We start from the raw sequence: 18,952 nt of genomic DNA on the forward strand, positions 1-18,952 counted from the left end.
CTGTACTTCTAAATTTTATACAAAGACTCATCTGTAGCTAGTACTGAGTCACTAAAACTATTTAAAGTACTCCTGATGCGTAATTGAGTAATTTATTAAACAAAAAGTCCCTGATCATAACTCACGCACTCTGCGCTCCACTTGCTGCCTTTCCTGTCAGCTCCTCTGTTCCGCCGCAGTGTCACTCGCAAGCCTCGGCATCTTCCCAGCAACGGCACTGACCTGGATGCACTGACACAGAAGTACTTCCGGGTCAGCGCCATTGCTGTGAAGATACTGGCGCTTTCGAGTGACACTGTGGCGGAACAGAGGAGCTGACAGGACAGGAAAGGCAGCGATTGGAACGTGAAGTGGGTATGCTATGATCTGGTGCTTTTTTTTAACCATTTCCAGGATAAAGCAGCAGCCACGGCATGGCGAGTGCCAACAAGGGAGGAAACTGCCACTTCCTCCTGCCTGTTTTCGACGTTCAGCACCAGTCGAAGATTTTGACCGAGTACTGCGGGGACCCCTGGGACATGAGGATGGTGCTGTAAATCACAGCACCGCAAACAAAATTCTAGCAAGCATGCAAACTACCCCTCTCTCAAATTGGTGCACATTGTGCATGACCTAGGTCAAAGTTTATGTGGCAGTTGGAAGAGTACTTTAAGAATATGAATAACTAACCCGCCACAAACAACTGTGGTGCTCACACTAAGCTGCCACCCCACAGGTGCATCTGTGCCCACTTAAGCATGAATGGACAAACCCCCATATTCACGTGCACACCACAATACCTTCCCTAAGCTGCCACCCCCCACTGCTCAGCCCATACTAAGCCACCACCCGCAGGCCAGTGCATAGCTGAAACCTTTGATTAGTATTCAGGATTCCTAGCAGATAAGCTGTTGAATGAGCAGTTGCTGCTGGCTGGGCCTGTAGACAGTAAACAAATTGGCACACAAAAGCATTTTTTAATCAAAATTCTACTTCCAATTTTTGTGCGTTTGCAATGCGATTGTGATTTTGCTGAGGCTAGCTTTTGCTTTTGCAAGGTCTTCTGGGATTGTTGACCTAAAAAAATTGAAACTGAAAATGAATTGTGTTATTTACTGTGTTTTGCAAATGCTGAAAAAGCACTGAAGTCCCTGCGGCTGAGACTGCCTGAAATCGCATTGCACCACTGTGTACAGCGTCCCACAATTCACATTATTTTCACGGAGACCTTGCGTAGCGTCGCCAGTGTGTATAGGTCCTACAGTATATGTGCAGTTTAACTGTGCCATGCATAATTACATCCTTCATTAAGTATAGAGGATAAGTAAGGATGAGGTTTAAATTGGAATTTCTAGCTTCAGCGAGTGTAGAGTGAGAAAGAGTAGGGCAGACAGACACTGGAGAATGCAAGATAAGTGGGCAGAAACAGAATGTCAGTGATGGTGGAAAGGGGTAATGTACAGAGAGGACAACGTAAGAGACATAGATGGGGGAGGGCCATGCTTTATGGCCGCATCAGTGGCAAGGCAAGTACATGAACATCATCAGGGAGGTATCAAGTGGTTACAAGATTTTCCAGGTACCTAACTTCACTTCAAGTTCCCCGTGATAAACAGGTTCCCTAAGTAAGAAAACTGAAGGCGCTTAATGTAAATACCGGTTTCATTTTTCTAAATGTTGTCTCCGTTCAGGAATTATTTAGCCACGGAGACCCATTCTGAATCAATCCCTGTGTTGTAACAACTCCTCGGCCTGTTTGGCTATGCAGAATTACAAGTGAAGGTTGGAATTATAATAACCTTAAATGGACGGTATTTTAACATCTGCACCTGTGATTTCATCCTCACTGTCCAAGTCCTGCGCACTGGAGAGGATTTAATACGACTGTGTAACCTTGGATGACATGACAAATCTCAATACATTACTCCAAATCCATATTAACTACAGCAAGCAAATGATTTAAAGACTATTAAATATCTGGTTTGGCTTTCTGTGAGGCACAAAAGCAAAGCAATAAATGAAACATTACAACACTCAGAGTGAACAGCTTGCAGGCCACAGTGGAACATATTTGTGATGTGGCTTGCATGGCAAAAGACAAATAAAAAACAAAACAATGACATTATCTAATAAAGCGATTCACTGGAGCATGAAAATAGACTTCTATCCCCAGTGAAGGCAATTCCACCATTAAATACGCATCTAAAGCTCAGATTTAAATCAATCAGTTTTTTATTAAATTGCATATTTACATACAAGGTTCTGTATAGTGGAAGGTTTGCTAACGCACACCAATGAGAGATACCAGTAAGACATTCATATCAGCAGACATTGCACTTAATAGGGAATTAGCAGAGGCTTGTATTCTTCTTCCATTAGTAGAAAATGTGAGGTCCCACGTGTGCCATAATTGTTGGCTATCAAAATAAAAATTCTGGGCTTAATCACAGTGCAGCCAAGAAAATGTCATATTAAAGAGGTTCCCCTGCGTTTATCGGGATCCTGAGCTCACATCATTGTCGCATATTCTTTGTGAGCACAGTAAAAGGTAAACGTTACTATTAGTGGACCTGAACGCTTGCACAGGGCAGACGGAAAACATAGAGACATGCACCCTGTTTGTATTCCGAGAGTTCAGCCTGTCTAATTCCTCCTCATCTGTAAGTAATCGCAAGTGTAATTTGATCTCTCAGCTGTGTCAGCTGGCTGCCTCAGTAGAGCAGCTCATTTGTAAACACAGGATGTTAACCCTATGTCTGCTTACAGAAAGTAGACACACTGCAGATTTATTGAAGGATTTGTATTAGCTGTAGCAAATATTTTTTTTACTTTAAAGCTTATTATGCTGCTGGTTATCTTTTCGAGGACAGAGGAAGTTCTGAGTTCAGGTACCCTTTAAAGAGACTCTGTAACAATTTTTTCAGCCTTAGTTCTTCTATCCTATAAGTTCCTATGCCTGTTCTAATGTGCTGGGGCTTACTGCAGCCTTTCCTGATTACACTGTCTCTGTAATAAATCAATGTATCTTTCCCCTGTCGTGTCTGTCGGGCTAAGGCTTTGAATGTGTGGAATGTGCAGGGCTGCTTGTCATTGGATAGAAGCGATACACACCCTCTGCAGGCCCCCTGCAGGCTCTGAATGACTCACACACTCTGTATATGTGATCCTATTACAAGCTGGTTAGTTTGTTTGTAAACACTGCCTAAAACTGTTAATTACAAGCCAGGATTGCAGCAGAGAGTGGCAGAAACAGCACAGAGGGGCCCAGGAGAAAATAAGGAATAGAATGGTATGCTTTTTAGTGTAAGAATATTAGAGTACAGATTCTCTTTAACAGTTGACACAGGAGATAATCCTACGATGATTGGTAGAAGAAATAGCGTATTAGAATGTGGTGGACATCAGCAGCCTGTTAAACCTGCTAAAGTTCATTTATTCAGATATAAAGGCACTCAGAGAGGACTATCACCATGTATTTCTGCTACACTGTTGGGGTAAACTGTAGACTTCACACTCGTGAAACCATTTTGATGTCTTAAACTGAAAACATATGAGGCGAGGTCACATATTTTCAGGTATCGTCTTTACATTGGGCTGCTACGGCGAGCCTTCGGCTTCTGCCACCCCCTTTGAATAGTATAGTACACACCACTCGGCTGGGATGAATGTGTATGACTGGCATGAAGGCAGACTGTCTACCCAAATGCTCATGAAGTATAATTTCCTCAGGCAAAAAAAAACTCTGCTGTTTTTAAGGGGCTTAATAAGTGGACCCACAATTCAGTGTGCTGCAGAAGTGAAAGAAAAAAGAATTACCCCCATTTAGCCCCTTTAGAGGGAGGAGAAACTCTCTAATAGAGGGAAATGAAAAAAATAACGTCACAATGATCTAAACTGGCATAATCTGTATGTTAGTTTTTGAAGACCAAACATTACAAGGTACAAATTAGCAGAAAAATATTATGCTAAAATATCTTAATCTTGTTATGCTACCATTATCACAGTATTTTGTTATCTGTCATGTTTCAAACCAGTCTACCTGTCTACCATATCAGGATGAGGCAGCAAATCCCGTTGGCTGTACTAATATTTCAGAAAATGCAAACTTTAACAAAGAGCAGCTGGTGACTACAGAGGATCAATTTTCTTGCCACAATTTCTCCTACATTTGAAATTATGTATAATTAAACAGTAGGGTCACATGATCAATTTGTAGGTATTCTGGCAGGTGACAAACAGGTGATCCTGTTTTACCGTGTAGGATAAAGCAGTAAGTAGACAAACAATAAAGCAATTGATTGTCTCTTATTAGATGGCTACAATGACAGTCATGTGTTACTTATGTTCTCTGTTTTATCCAACACGATTTCCCCAACAGGAGAAAGCAATGATCTCATTACTACTAGTGACTAGAGACTGACCATTTCCACCACATAAATTCTCTCCAAAAATAATTCATATATAGAGGAATGTTCTGATCTGCAAGTCTCTGATTGGCTGATCATGACCACATGATGAGGTTTCGGTTCTGCTTCCTGTGTACACGAATACAGGGGAAAAATAAAAAAATGACCACATCCAGCCAAATACAGTCAGAAATGAAGTTGGCACTTCCTTAAATATGTTTTTATTAAAAATATATTTAAGGCATTGCAAGCTCTGTTTCTGACTATACAATGGGGGGACGGGATGCTAGGTGTGTTATCCTTAAATTAACTTAAGCACTCCTGCTCTAATAGAAGTAATCCAACATTGAGTGTGAGAACATCGAATGCCACATCCAGCCAAAGACTGCAAAATAAGCTGTATGACCAAATTGACAATGTGCTTCCCTGTCCATTTCTATCAGTGATGGGAAAAAGTCACACCACTAGTATATAAAAGTAAGCAAACTTTCTAGTGGAGGAAGCTAATTGGAGCTGTAGTGTTATTCTTTCACCCACAATGCCTTGTCAGACAATGCTTATTTTCTGGGTAATGGATGTCTAGACATAGAAGCAATACAAGGTAGCAGGACCGGGCCTGAAGAAAATCGAACTGCGCACATGACATTTGTACATCTTAATAGTTCGCCTTTATTTCAGCCTTTAAAAACAGCTGCCCGATCCGGATATGGTTGACAGGTACATCAGAAACACAAGGACGGGATTTTCTGATTCCGCAGTGGCATTCTCACAGCTTAGCGTAGTCCTTCAATATCACCTCCAGTTTTTGACTCAGCATGATGTTGCCTTTCACTTTCAGCTTGCCAGCGAAAAATGCCTAAGAATAAATGAGAAAAGAAAAAAAAATCATCAAATGCGTGTATATTGTTTCTTATCTCCGTCCTCCCTCTGCTTTTCGGTTTCTGCAGGAATGCCACTTTGAAAAGAACAGCCTGTCCCAAAAGAGCTTAAATGAGTAATTGTGAAAACATGGCGGAGAGCATCAAAGATGAACAAGCTCCAATGTAATATAATCAGCAACACATTGAAATCACCCATCTTTTTCTTTCCACCAGACATAAATGCACACTTCATTTTGCAGTCAGATTCTGGCAGCAAGCGAAGAAAGAAAGCTCCAAATTAAATGTGTTGCAAGAATAAAATAAAGTGCCTAAGAGGATGGCGCACATTGCTAGCGTGCATTTGGCATTTGTCTTGAAAGGGGCGCAGTGTTGTGTGCAGTAAATAGATTGCTCCCTGCATTTGTTTTTTTTCTTTCTCATGATGCAGAAGAGAATGCTGAGTGCTGCAATCTGCAGTGATATTGATGCCTTAAAGGCAAAGTTTAGTGTCAGTGCTGACTCAGTGGTAAAGAGATAATAACGCCTTTGCATTTTATATCTTTTGCCCTCATTCGCTTATATTTTTCTTTTATGTCTTGTACTTTTAATTGGTATAGATCTGGAAGCAGATTGAAAAGCAACACAGTGAAGACGACTCTACTTGGTTCAGCTTGTGTGTTATCAAACAAAACACTAAAGATTATTTTCTATGGGGAAAACCTGTCAAATAAAATCTATTCTTAGCCTGACGTCCTTCTCTGAAACTGTCATGCTGATGGAATTAGGCAAAGCATAATGGTTAAACAGATTTAAAATACCGTCTGACAGCTCACTAAGCAGAATGACCAAAATTCACCTTGTGTGTCAATAATGCTTCTGCAGCTAACAATCCTGTTTTAATAACGCTGTCATATCAAAGGGAACGAGGAAGTACTGCTTACTCTGTTGTATGGGAATAATCAGTTAACTGAATTTTGAAACCTGGCCTTTCTTAAAAATTGGTATAGATCAGGGATTGAATATTTGCATATGATCCTGGTAAATGGCAGACCCCAAACCCTCCCCGAGATCTCTTGCATGCTAGGCACAGGGCAACAGCTATGCTTTCCTTTCAATACACTCAATCAGGTCATGCTATAAAGGCGCAGCAGATTTCGTTTGACTTTCATCAGGTACCTAACCTGCCAAAGAGATTTATATTGTCAGGTTACGCCCTTCTCCTTTCCATTCCATTTGTTTAAAAGATTTTCCACTAAAATGTTTTGGCACATGGTTCAGGGACCAGGGAGGGCCGTCACAAGGGGATTAGTCTAAAATATTACAAGCGGTCCCCTTAAAGTAGAAAAATACATCAAAAGATTCCTCAGCTCAGCATCCATTCATAGAAACTGTCTCAACTTCAAAGGTTGTTTGATGTGGGACAGAGAGAAGATCCAATTTGCCCCAGTTGTAAACGCGACACTGGTGATCTATTACACATGGTTTGGCATTGCAATAAAATTACATAGATATTAGGATAATGTTCTCAGCTTACTTGATAGTGTTCTGGGAATAGCTATTCCAACGACTGTACAAATTTGTCTTTTAGGTCTATTAAGCACTGTTGATCTCATGAACGATCTTCAAACTATGGTCCAGTGTTCCTTATTTCAAGCAACCAAAGTAGATCAGCAGCAGTCTTTTATCAATGGCTATCTAAAACTCTGAATTTCTGGATACATGTGGACTTGGATAGTACTAGGTCAAGTGATCACATTGCTTTGTTGTATGTCTTGTTTTTTTATTGTGTCTACTTTGTTTAATAAAAACTATTTTTTTTAAAGGTTGTCATAACACTTGACTGAGAAAGCAGCTCAGGACAGTCAGCTGATAATCTAGCATGTATACAGGAGCGCCACCTTCCGATCTTGCCCAAATGTCCACCCTCCATAGAAATAGGCGCATTGCTAGCTACTAGTTTAGCAACATCTCTGTTGCTAAACTTCTTTTGCTAAATACTTCCGGGGTAACAACCATTTTGGATTTATAATAGAACTTTTTAAAGTATTAAAACTTTTTCCAGGAGCAGTAAAACGAGGCAGAAAAGAGCACATCAGGATTAGGATTGAAAAGTGGATTGGGCAATATATATATATTTTTTTTATTGTGCATGGAAGGCTCTGGTTTCAATGGAATTCAATGGTTGGGTTTATAATCTAACAAGCAATGGCCTCTGAACAATAAAACTTATTAAAAAATACCTTCCTGAAGTTGGAGAAATCACAGTAATGCAATGGCCATCTCCTTCCCCTGTTATTTTTTGTGAGAGTAAGAATGCTGCAGCCAGGCTATACATAGTTTTCTTTACAGTGCCTTGTGTGTGGGAGTGTGGCATAAACTGCCATGATGTGCTGGATCTTACACAGTAATTCAGTACTGAAAAAAAGGAGCAGCCAATATATTTTTTTTTTTTAACTGTTGACTGGATCCATGGTGCCCTATCATAGACAGCCGGGCTGCATTCTGAGTTAGTATCAAGGCAAGTCCTCAGGCAGAGCCACCCCTATACTTCTTTATTAGATACAGCTGAGTATTCTAGCACCCCTGCAGTCAGTATGGGATTGAAGTAAGGAGTTTTCATACAGTTTATCTTTCTCCCTCTGTTAATTTTTTTTCCTATTCCTATCCTGCATTATTTTATTAGCCTGTTCATGGTTAGAACTCTTCATCTTCACGATTCAGCAGGTAGGTTGGCACAGAGAAAAATAAACATAGGGAGAAAATCTATGGCAGCAAATATTTGTGTCAAACACACTTGGGTTTTAAGATCAGCAAATATTTAGAAAAATTGTGGAATTTGTGATGGTTCCCATGATGATCATGAGAGGATGGGAAATGAACAGAGTTCAGTTCTGCTTTAAATTAACACTTTCAGATTTATTTTTTTACTTTACCCCTAATGCCAGAAGGTCAAGAGAATACAACAAACAGCTGTTTGTCAGAGGGCCTCCTCCTCCAATAGCACTACTGCCGAATTTGAGCCCTGGCCACCTTCAGTTACCTGCTCCATCCATCTCTGTTTATCACTGCCTGTTTCCAGTTTGCACCTTTGTCAGCTTCTCTGCCTATTTCTTTCTAGGTCTTTCAATAGGTCTTCGTCCATCCATGCGACTTGTAAAAATCCTTTTTGGGATACTATGTTCATCTATTCTAAGCACATGTCCTGCCCATTGCAGTCAGTGAATCCAAATATAAGCCGATAGTGGAAGGTCTTTATATAACTGATATAGTTCATGGTTATATTTGGTTCTCCTTACACCAGTCTCATAAGTGGGGCCATAGACTTTGTGTAATATATTCCTTTCAAAAGCATCAATTTTACTTACTAAATTGTGAGGATCCAAGTTTCACACCTATAGGTAACTTTAAGCTTGATTGGTCTTGTGTACCCAGATTTTGGCATCCCTATGGATATCCCAGTGAGTGGAAGATGTATGAAAGGGCAAAGTCAGCTCTGTTAGCTTGAGTAATTCTTCCATGAATTTCTTATTTTCACTCCCATCGCTGTCTAGATTAACTTCCAGATACTTAAAATGTCTTACAGATTTTAGATTGCAGTCACCTATTATTATGCTATTATTATGATAGCCCTCCCTTTCTTGTCTGTCTGAAATTTTGTTTTGTCAATATATATTGTTAGGCTTACTTCCTTGGCCCGGTTATTTAGGACGATGTAAGTCTCTCTTGCCATTGTTCTGCCCATTATATTGAGGTCATCTGCATAAGCAATTTTCTGTAGTATTTATCAATATATTTGTTGGGTTTACTGACATTTTTCTGATGATGTATTCTGTTTCAAGGGTGCATATTAAACAGTACCAGGGCCAAACCATCTCGTTTCAGACCTTGCATGATTTTAGAAGGATCCGTCAGTTGATTTTCTATACTTAGTTTTATCAGTTTATTAGGAATGCCAAACTCCCTTAATATTTCATATAATTTTTGTCATTTAATAGAGACAAATGCCTGTCAAAAATCTACAAAGAAATGATCGATGTTAACCCATTCGCGTTACGTCGTTTTCACTTGAGCAATGTTCACCTCCCATTGATTAGCCTATAACTTTATCACAACTTATCACAATGAACTGATCTATATCTTGTTTTTTCCGCAACCAATTAGGCTTTCTTTGGGTGGGGGGTACATTTTGCTAAGAGCCACTTTACTGTAAATGCATTTTAACAGGAAGAATAAGAAAAAAACGTAAAAAATTAATTCTCAGTTTTCAGCCATTATAGTTTTATAATAATACATGCCTCCATAATTAAAACTCACGTATTGTATTTGCCCATATGACCCGGTTATTACACCGTTAAAATTATGTCCCTATCACAATGTATGGCGACAATATTTTATTTATCACTATTTACAAGTTTAAAATAAAAAAAAATAGAAATATTTCATCTTTACATTGATACTTAAAAAGTTTAGACCCTTAGGTAAATATTAATTTTTTTTTTTTATTGTAATTTTTTTTTTAAACATTTTACTTGGGTATTTTTGGGAGGGTGGGATGTAAACAATAGTTTTATAATGTAAATGTGTCTTGAGTTTTTTTTTTTTTACTTTTAGTTGTAGTTTTACTTTTTGGCCACAAGATGGCGGCCATCAGTTTCTTTACATGACTTCATTCAGAAAGAGAACAGCAGCGTGCACCTTCCGTCCAAGGCTTTTATTCCATTACAGTGACAGTAAAAGTGACAACATTGCAGTCCGTATGCAAAAATCAACATATCAGTGTGTAAGGATCAACACCATACATGAACAAACTTGTCCAGCTTACGTGTCCATCTATGCGACTGGTCAGTGGGAAGGAGGTGGGTGGTGGGCACAGAGGTGGCGAGCGATGGACGTTTCGCGTCTCCTGACGCTTGGTCACGCTACGTGCCACTGAAGGAGGACAGCGTGAACTTCCGGATTGAAGACGGGAAGCAAGTCCCGCCCCTTCCGGCTGCCTCACTTCCTCCTCATGAGAGCCCGTTGCCCTGGGAACGCGGACGCTACAGCCGGAGACCCAGCAGGGCGGAGTTCCAAACTCCATCAATCACATGAGGACCTCCTCTGGAAACAGCAACCGCGCTTTCGGTGCTGTGTTGGGCCCGTGTAATGCGTGCGATAGGCGGCCAGTGCTCACAAAAGGCACACCTGCCGAAGCGTTAGCCGCATCACAAACGCTCGGGACCAATTAAAATTAATCAAACCAGGGTAGGCCCGCTAGTTCCCCGGCGAGCGAACCTTGTCATTATGTCTAGTACTCAATACAGAGACGAGGCGTTAAGACAATTGACTGACATGGATACATATCGCCCCCTGCCTTCTGACCCCACCACGCGGTATCTGAATTCACTACGTACCCTACTACGCAGGGGGGTAGAGGAGGGCTTCTTCTCTAGCAAACTAGCCACAGATTTGCTCCCCCTCCATCCGCGACGACCGGTCTGGTATCACATACCAAAAAATCATAAGTCCATGACCTCGCCGCCAGGACGACCCATAGTCTCCGGCTGTGGGTCTCTCACGGAGAGGCTGTCCAGGTTCCTGGACCACCTCCTACGCCCCCTGTTGAAAGGAGTACCGTCCTATTTAAAAGACACCCTTGAGGTGTTACGCCTGGTGGAGCATGCCACGTGGGTTCCCGGTGATAGGTTGGCCACGATTGACATGGTCAGCCTGTATAGCCGGATCCCACACGATTTGGGTATTGCTGCGGTCAAACGATATTCGCTTCGTACTAATAAGGATGTGAGTTATGTAGACTACATCCTGGAACGTCTTTCTTTTGTTTTAACGCATAATGCGTTCATGTTTGACCGCAGTTGGTACCATCAGGTGTCAGGGACGGCCATGGGGACCCCCGTGGCATGCTCCTATGCTAATTTGTTTCTGGGGGCGTGGGAGGAGTCGTATGTGCTTTTGGATACGAATCCGTTCCGAGAGCGCATTAGACAATGGTCCAGGTACGTGGACGACATCCTGGTGGTGTGGTCAGGGACTGAAGGGGAATTTGCAGGGTTCATGCAATATCTCAATTTCAACCAGGTGAACATGCAGTTCACCCACGAGATCAGTAAGCAGGAAATGGCCTTACTGGATGTGAAACTGATGGTGGAAGGTGACCGTTTATTTACAAAAGGATACAGAAAGAGCACGGCCACCAATTCTATACTACACGCACATAGCTTCCATCCGGGATCGGTCATTGAGGCTATCTCCTATGGACAGTATTTTAGATTAAGACGTAACAATGCTAGGGAGTGTGATTTCAAAGTACAGGCTGACGAGCTCACTGCTAGGTTTTTGAGACGAGGTTACGATCGAGACCTCTTGACCAAATCGAGGAATAGAGCAAAAAAACAGACAAGGAGTGCCCTGTTGGCCCCTAAAGAAAAAACTAATGAAGGTTCTGATAGAACCACGTTCACTTTTGAATTTTCACCGATGGCAGATCGTATTAGGAAGGCCATATACTCCAATTGGTCTATGGTCAGGAGAGATCCAGATCTGATTGAAATAGCAAAGAAGGCCCCTAGAGTGGCCTTCAGACGTGCGCCTACTCTCGGTAGTATATTGACTAGCAGTGAGTTCGTTTCACCCAGAACTAAAGATTGGTTGAATGCTTCTTTGCCCTGTGGAAATCACAAATGTGGCCGGTGTAAATGGTGCGAAAGGCTGATTACCCATAAGAACATCAAAGTGAGGAGGGAATGGGTACAAGTGAAGGAATTTTATACTTGTCAAACGAAGTATGTAGTCTATGTCCTGACTTGCCCCTGTAACCGATTTTATATCGGACAGACAACTAGGTCGATGAAGACAAGATTTGGAGAGCATATTGGGTCAATTAAATTGGGAAAAGGCTGTACACGTTTGATTGAACATATGAGAAATGATCACAGTACTGACAGGTTTAATTTAAGATTTGCGGCCTTAGAGAAACAGGATGCACCCCAAAGAGGGGGGGACAGAGAGAGGTTACTATTGAGGAAAGGAACGAGATTAATCTTGCGATTGGAAGCAATGGGGCCGTTGGGGCTTAATGATAAAATGGAGTTATCCTGTATGTTAGACCCTTAAATGAATTCTGATGATTTCTGAGGACTCCAGATAGTTCACACATGTCCTTTAATGAACTAGATGGGCTCTCGGTGTGCCAAAATTAACAACAACTCACTGACATAATAGTCAATATAAAGATGCAATGTACCTGTAATGTTTTTTATTGGACGGATGGTGGGGAGGCATGTAGTTGATCATCGTTAGGGTTAAATCGTCCAGGGTATATTTTAAATAAAAAAAAAAAAAATGTTTTGACTAAAATAAGTAATACGAAGTAGTCCTGTAAATAACTATTGGGAATAGTTCTTATGATCCCATAGTAACGTTTTTGTAATTCCCTAGTTTGTCATCTATACTTTTTAAGGATGTAATTTCTGGACGGTGACATAGACATGCTTCCCCGTCGTTTCCTCTTTGAAGTAAGAACCCTGCCAAGGTTCACGTGTATATATCAATATGTGTTTTTAGGCCATACAAATAATTCCCCGTCAATGTGATTTTAATGACACAGTCACTAACGTCACAGTTTGAGTCACCCTGTCCCGTATTGCCTTGGTTGCGGGGACGCTCGCCGGGGAACTAGCGGGCCTACCCTGGTTTGATTAATTTTAATAGGTCCCGAGCGTTTGTGATGCGGCTAATGCGACGGCAGGTGTGCCTTTTGTGAGCACTGGCCACCTATTGCACGCATTACACGGGCCCAACACAGCACCGAAAGCGCGGTTGCTGTTTCCAGAGGAGGTCCTCATGTGATTGATGGAGTTTGGAACTCCGCCCTGCTGGGTCTCCGGCTGTAGCGTCCGCATTCCCAGGGCAACGGGCTCTCATGAGGAGGAAGTGAGGCAGCCGGAAGGGGCGGGACTTGCTTCCCGTCTTTAACCTGGAAGTTCACGCTGTCCTCCTTCAGTGGCACGTAGCGTGACCAAGCGTCAGGAGACGCGAAACGGCCGTCGCTCGCCACCTCTGTGCCCACCACCCACCTCCTTCCCACTGACCAGTCGCATAGATGGACACGTAAGCTGGACAAATTTGTTCATGTATGGTGTTGATCCTTACACACTGATATGTTGATTTTTGCATACGGACTGCAATGTTGTCACTTTTACTGTCACTGTAATGGAATAAAAGCCTTGGACGGAAGGTGCATGCTGCTGTTCTCTTTCTGAATGAAACTTTGAATTGTTCCTTCCTGCAAAACTAGCGGAGCACATGTCCAGTGACGGTTAGGTCCTATTGCAAGTGCAGCATTACTGGACAGTGAGGGTTATGCCTGGAATTCTGACTCACTTTTAGGGGATGTGCCACACCTTACAGCTTTGTTCTACATAACCATACCAGTTTTGTTTACATGACGTCACTCTAAGCGTAACATACGCTTAGAGAGATGCATGGGGGAGGCAACAGCCAGAAAAAGCGCAGCTTCCGAGAGAAGCTGTCGCTTTTTCAGTGGGAGAGAGGAATCAGTGATCGGGCACCATAGCCCGATTCACTGATTGCCTGGCTAACAAACCGCGGGCCGGGAGTGCGCATCCGTTCCTGGACGTAGTTTCTACGTCCAGGAACTAAAATAGGTTAATATCATATCCCCATGCTTTTCTAAGAACCTCTTTGACACTAAAAAAGAGTCTAAAACCTGCCTGGTAGTATTTTTTTACAGTTTTGTAGCTTGTCTCCTTTTTTGTAAATTGGGCATATGATAGATAGAGTTCTTCCAGTCTTCTGGCATAATCTCATCTATTAGCTCAAAGAGATATGTTTTCATCTCAACGCCTCCTAGTTTATAAAGCTTAGATGGAATTGCATCAAAACCAGGTGCTTTGTTTTTCAGGGCCTTAATAGCTTTGTCAATTACGTCCAACGATGGTGGTTCTGTTATGGAATTATTATATAGTTTGTCGGGTGGCAGTCCATTTGAAAGTATTCTTCTTAAATTCATAGACAGGGCAGATCACCCTTTGACTGATGTCTACTGTTCTCACCTCTGATTGGTGCACCTGTACACCTACGCTAGATGAAATCCAGCTATTAAATCTGCAGGACATGAAATGCCTGCTTTTTCCACAACTATGTAGTAAAAAGTATTTCTGCCAATCTGGACATATGGGACCCAAGTTAATGTGGCTTTTGAGGGGAATGTTTAAAAATGGAAGCATATAATAATTAGCTCATCAGTTTTTCATATTTGCAAAATCATTAACAGCTAGAGGAAGTGTACAAATCTTTTCTAAAATTATATTTTTATTTCTGATAAGTAATGCCAGTAACATGCCGTCGTTCAGTAAAGTGATGACTTCACAACAAAAAAAATGTATTGGTCAATAACTCAATGCAAGGAGAAAATCCAAGTTTTCTAAATGAATGCAGGAAACAAATAAAAAAAAAAAAAAGTCAAACAAAAACAAAGCATAAAGCAACAACAACAAAAAAACAGATTACTAAATTTAAATTTTTGATTTTCTAGTTAACTGATTATTTTACATTCTTTTGCTATCATTTTAAAAACAGTTGCATAAAACAACTACATTAAAGTTGGTGCCAGCATAACAATGAGACCATTTCCCAACTGCTGAAAGCATTTTTTGGCAAATTAACTAACACTGTCATCTGACTCTGATATGGAAGCCCCCGGCTACAGGAAAACAGGAATAGCAGGAGGGTGATCCCATGTGCCACTTCTCCTCTCTCTTATCCAATAACTCCGATCATCTGCACTTCAACACTAATCCACTGTTGTAAAGGAGGCCTGTTCAGTATGAAGGGCAAAACTGTATTTAGCTGCTAAAATCATGAGCTTTCCTGTCCACCTTTTCTCCAGCGGCTACAGAATTACACTTGCACTTTAATCTGCAGTACATATTTGCAGAAAAGCCAGATCAATCAGCTTGAGCAGTCTGGCTGTTGTGACCAAATTAGTGCAGCATTGTGTTGTGTACATTGCTTAATGCTTTATGTTCTATCTCAAATTTAATTGCTTAACTGCATCTATCTAGCTATAGATTCCAATCCCAGTTTATCTTCTTGACAATTCAATTACAGTGCCAAACTTTTAAGAGATTCATGGCATGGATGTGGCTGCAAGCTTGGAACTCTCTTACTTCTAAATTAAAATATTTTTCAGCTCATTACCTTTTGTGGATTTAGCTTTCCCAAAACAAGGTCCATAAAATCTTGGTCGGAAAGGGTGAACGTAGTATCAGCGCGACCACGGACTTTACCGGGATAGACTTCACCAGATCCATTCTTCAGGTCAATAGCTTTTGGAAAAAAAACAGAAAAAAATGAAAATACTTTTTTTTTTTTTTTATAAACCACAGGTTGAAAAGTAGCACGCAGTTATATATTTCGTTAAATATTTCCAGGATCCAGCAGCATACAGTGAACAGGAGAGGGTCTATAAAAAACTCTAAGCCTGAGTCTAAGTAGGCGTTAAGTAAACCAAGGGTCTTATCTATTTGCTATAAATACCACTCAATCCTTGAGGGCTCGTTTCCACTATCGCGAATCTGCATGCGTCCAACGCATGCAGATTCGCACATGTAATGCAAGTGAATGGACCTGTTTCCACTGTAGCGTTTGCGTGGTGCGTTTTTATGAGCGGTGAAAAAACGCACAAAAGAGCCAACGAATTCGCCTGCTAGTGGAATGCATGCGAATCGCCGCGAATGTATTTAATAGGGAAATCGCATGCGTTTTTTACGCGTTATTTTACGCGATTACGCATGCGATTCCGCATAGGAACCAATGTAAATTAACACAGGCAGTGACATGGTTAAAAACGCACATAGCCTAACCTATGCAAAATCGCATGCGTAATCGCGTAAAATAACGCGTAAAAAAACGCACCTGCATGCGATTTCTTCTGCGGTGGAATCCAGGCGATTCCGCACCGCTACAGTGGAAACGAGCCCTGAAAGATCCCTTGTAATTAATGTATCTGGATGGCACTTACATTTGCAAAAATAAATAAATAATCTCTTTACCTCCATCAGATTGTATTTTCTAACATTGTCAGTTAACAGGAATAGAGTCTGAAGAAGGCTTACAAGCTGAAAGCTAACTGTTTTTCTTTTAAACTAGCCAATACACTAGTAGTATACACTTGTATTTTACAGACAGAAAGATTTGAATTAGGATAATAATCCTGATTTAAAACTTCCTGTCTATAAAAATACAAGCTCTAGTCTTCAGCAATGCTTATCTACTAAGATAAGGAATTACACACAAAGTGTTTCTTTCCCTCCTGTCTCTTCCTTCTCCCCTTGCGTGTAGGGTAATGAGACACAGACTAGATGCTGGAATGATTTGTCTGGGATCTGTCCACACAGGAGCAGCTTGCTAGCAAGTGAGGATTAAAGCATACCAGCAAACTAGCCAAGTACATCTGTAGGTATCTTTGTTCAATAATAGCATCATTTTGTACAATCTGCTCTACTTAAAAGCCTCTGAGTTCTGTTTGTGATGTTTACATTTGGTTCCTATCATTGCTAAACTACTTCGCCTTAATTTTATCACCAAAAATGTCTAAAAGCCGCTAAACAAAAGTCAATTTTGAACACTGAAATGGGCCACACCAGCCAGCCATTGTACCCCTTTTGTGTACCCCCCCCCCCCCCCCCCCAAAAAAAAATTTGAAGCTGGAGCTGAGTATTTTTTTCAGCCAGATTATGTATTATGTTCTTAACCTAGGTCAAAAAAATCTTAATGTAGCCATATACACTTCGAAAGCCACGACCATTATCAGTTACATAGTTATTTGGGTTGGAAAAAAAATACGTACATTGAGTTCAACCAGAAAGTTATTCAACCAAAATAACATCCTTAAAATATCTGCAGCTTAAAGAGACACTGAAGCGAAAAAAAAATTATGATATTATGATTTGTATGTGTAGCACAGCTAAGAAATAAAACATTAAGATCAGATACATCAGTGTAATTGTTTCCAGTACAGGAAGAGTTAAGAAACTCCAGTTGTTATCTCTATGCAAAAAAGCCATTAAGCTCTACGACTTTCAAAGTCGTGGAGAGGGCTGTCTTCTGACTTTTATTATCTCAACTGTAAGTGAACAGTTTTCTTTTTATCTGCCAGAGGAGAGGTCATTAGTTCATAGACTGCTCTGAAGGAATCATTTTGAATGCAGAGTGTTGTGTAATCTGCACATATTAGAGAATGATGCAATGTTAGAAAACACACTATATACCTGAAAATAAAAATATGAGAATATTTTCTTTGCTGCTAATCTTCTAGTAATTATTCATAGTACACAACCAATTCATTATATCATATTTTTTTTCCGCTTCAGTGTCTCTTTAATTAGAGTCCACCTGTGATAAATGCAGTTGATTGGACATGATCTGGAAAGGCACACACCCATGCATATAAGGTCTCACAGATTATAGTTCATGTCAGAACACAAATGAAGTATGAAGTCAATGGAATTGTGTGTGGTCCTTCAAGACAGGATTGTCTCGAGGCACAAATCTGGGGAAGATTAAAGAAAAATTTCTGCTGCTTTGAAGATCCCTAGGAACTTCATCCATGAGTGGAAGAAGTTCAAAACCACCAGGACCAGGAGATTTGTTTGATTGATTTCAGACGCTCTTACACTGTTAATGGCAGCATTCTCAAACTTGGCACAGTTGGTCACTCGGTGACTACCATTAATATTTAGGAAAGTGGGTAGAGCCAACAGCCAATCAAAATTCACCTATTGATTTTCAAGAGGAATACTTAAATTGCTGCCATTCTTACACTGTTAATGGCAGAAGCCTCAAATTTGCTACAGTTGGTCTTCGGGTGACTGGGGTACAAATTAGAAGGGGATGGAGCCACAAACCGTAATCAGATTTGTTTGATTGGTAACATTTAAACTGCTTCCTTTCTCACATTATTGATGCCAAGGACCCCCAAAGCTCATAAACTTGGTCATTGAATGACTGTGTGTTAAGGTTAAAAAAAGTGGGCAGAACCAACAACCAAATACATACCCCGGCAATGTCGGGTCTTCAGCTAGTAGTATATCAAACAAAAGCAGAAGGAACTTCAGTGCTCGATTTACTTACTACATGTCAAATGTTGCAAACTAAATTTTGAATTGATGAAATTTCAAAACAGTTTGTAATAGCATGAGCTTGTCTGAATGTACCAGAGCCAAGCCCACGTTTCTATGTAGTACTTTGTCCTTTAGTCTGGAGATGCCTTTTGTGGCTCTGTGTAGCTTACCCATATCCATTACACACTATGAAGCAGTATAAAAATGTATGCTAACAAGCAGTCACACATGGATCAATATGGCACGTGGTTGATCATTTCCCAACTGAAAACTAATCAGTCAATCAATTCTACCACCTTGTCCACTTAATTTGATTTCAACAAATTTAAATCAAGAGTAAACTGGACTGTTAGAACTGTAGTGCCTGATGCAGTACAGCAATATGAAGCGCTCGTTCTCTAGATCTAGGAATTCCAAAATTACCAATAACCTTTCAGTCAATAAACTACACATGTTAGATTGAAAGCTGATTTACTGAGCATACAGAAAGCAATAGATCCCGAAGATTAAATCAAAGTGACCAAATCAGCCAGAAAACTGGTCACATTTAGGGCCAGCCTAA

At 40.7% G+C, this 18,952-nt stretch overlaps 1 protein-coding gene across 1 annotated transcript in view; it reads right to left on the bottom strand.

The window, feature by feature from the left end:
• Nucleotides 1-2,193: 2,193 nt before the first annotated feature.
• HSD17B4 (hydroxysteroid 17-beta dehydrogenase 4) overlaps nt 2,194-18,952 on the bottom strand; it is a 396,885-nt gene continuing 380,126 nt past the window's right edge. Inside the window, exons 23-24 of the mRNA XM_068247101.1 lie at nt 15,467-15,594; nt 2,194-5,241 (exon numbers count right to left, since the gene is read on the bottom strand). Of these exons, the coding sequence (XP_068103202.1) occupies nt 5,152-5,241; nt 15,467-15,594 (218 nt within the window). The 3' untranslated portion in view covers nt 2,194-5,151. The remainder of the gene's footprint in view (nt 5,242-15,466; nt 15,595-18,952) is intronic.

Source organism: Hyperolius riggenbachi, chromosome 1 (genome assembly GCF_040937935.1).
Source record: "Hyperolius riggenbachi isolate aHypRig1 chromosome 1, aHypRig1.pri, whole genome shotgun sequence".
Classification (NCBI taxonomy): domain Eukaryota; kingdom Metazoa; phylum Chordata; class Amphibia; order Anura; family Hyperoliidae; genus Hyperolius; species Hyperolius riggenbachi.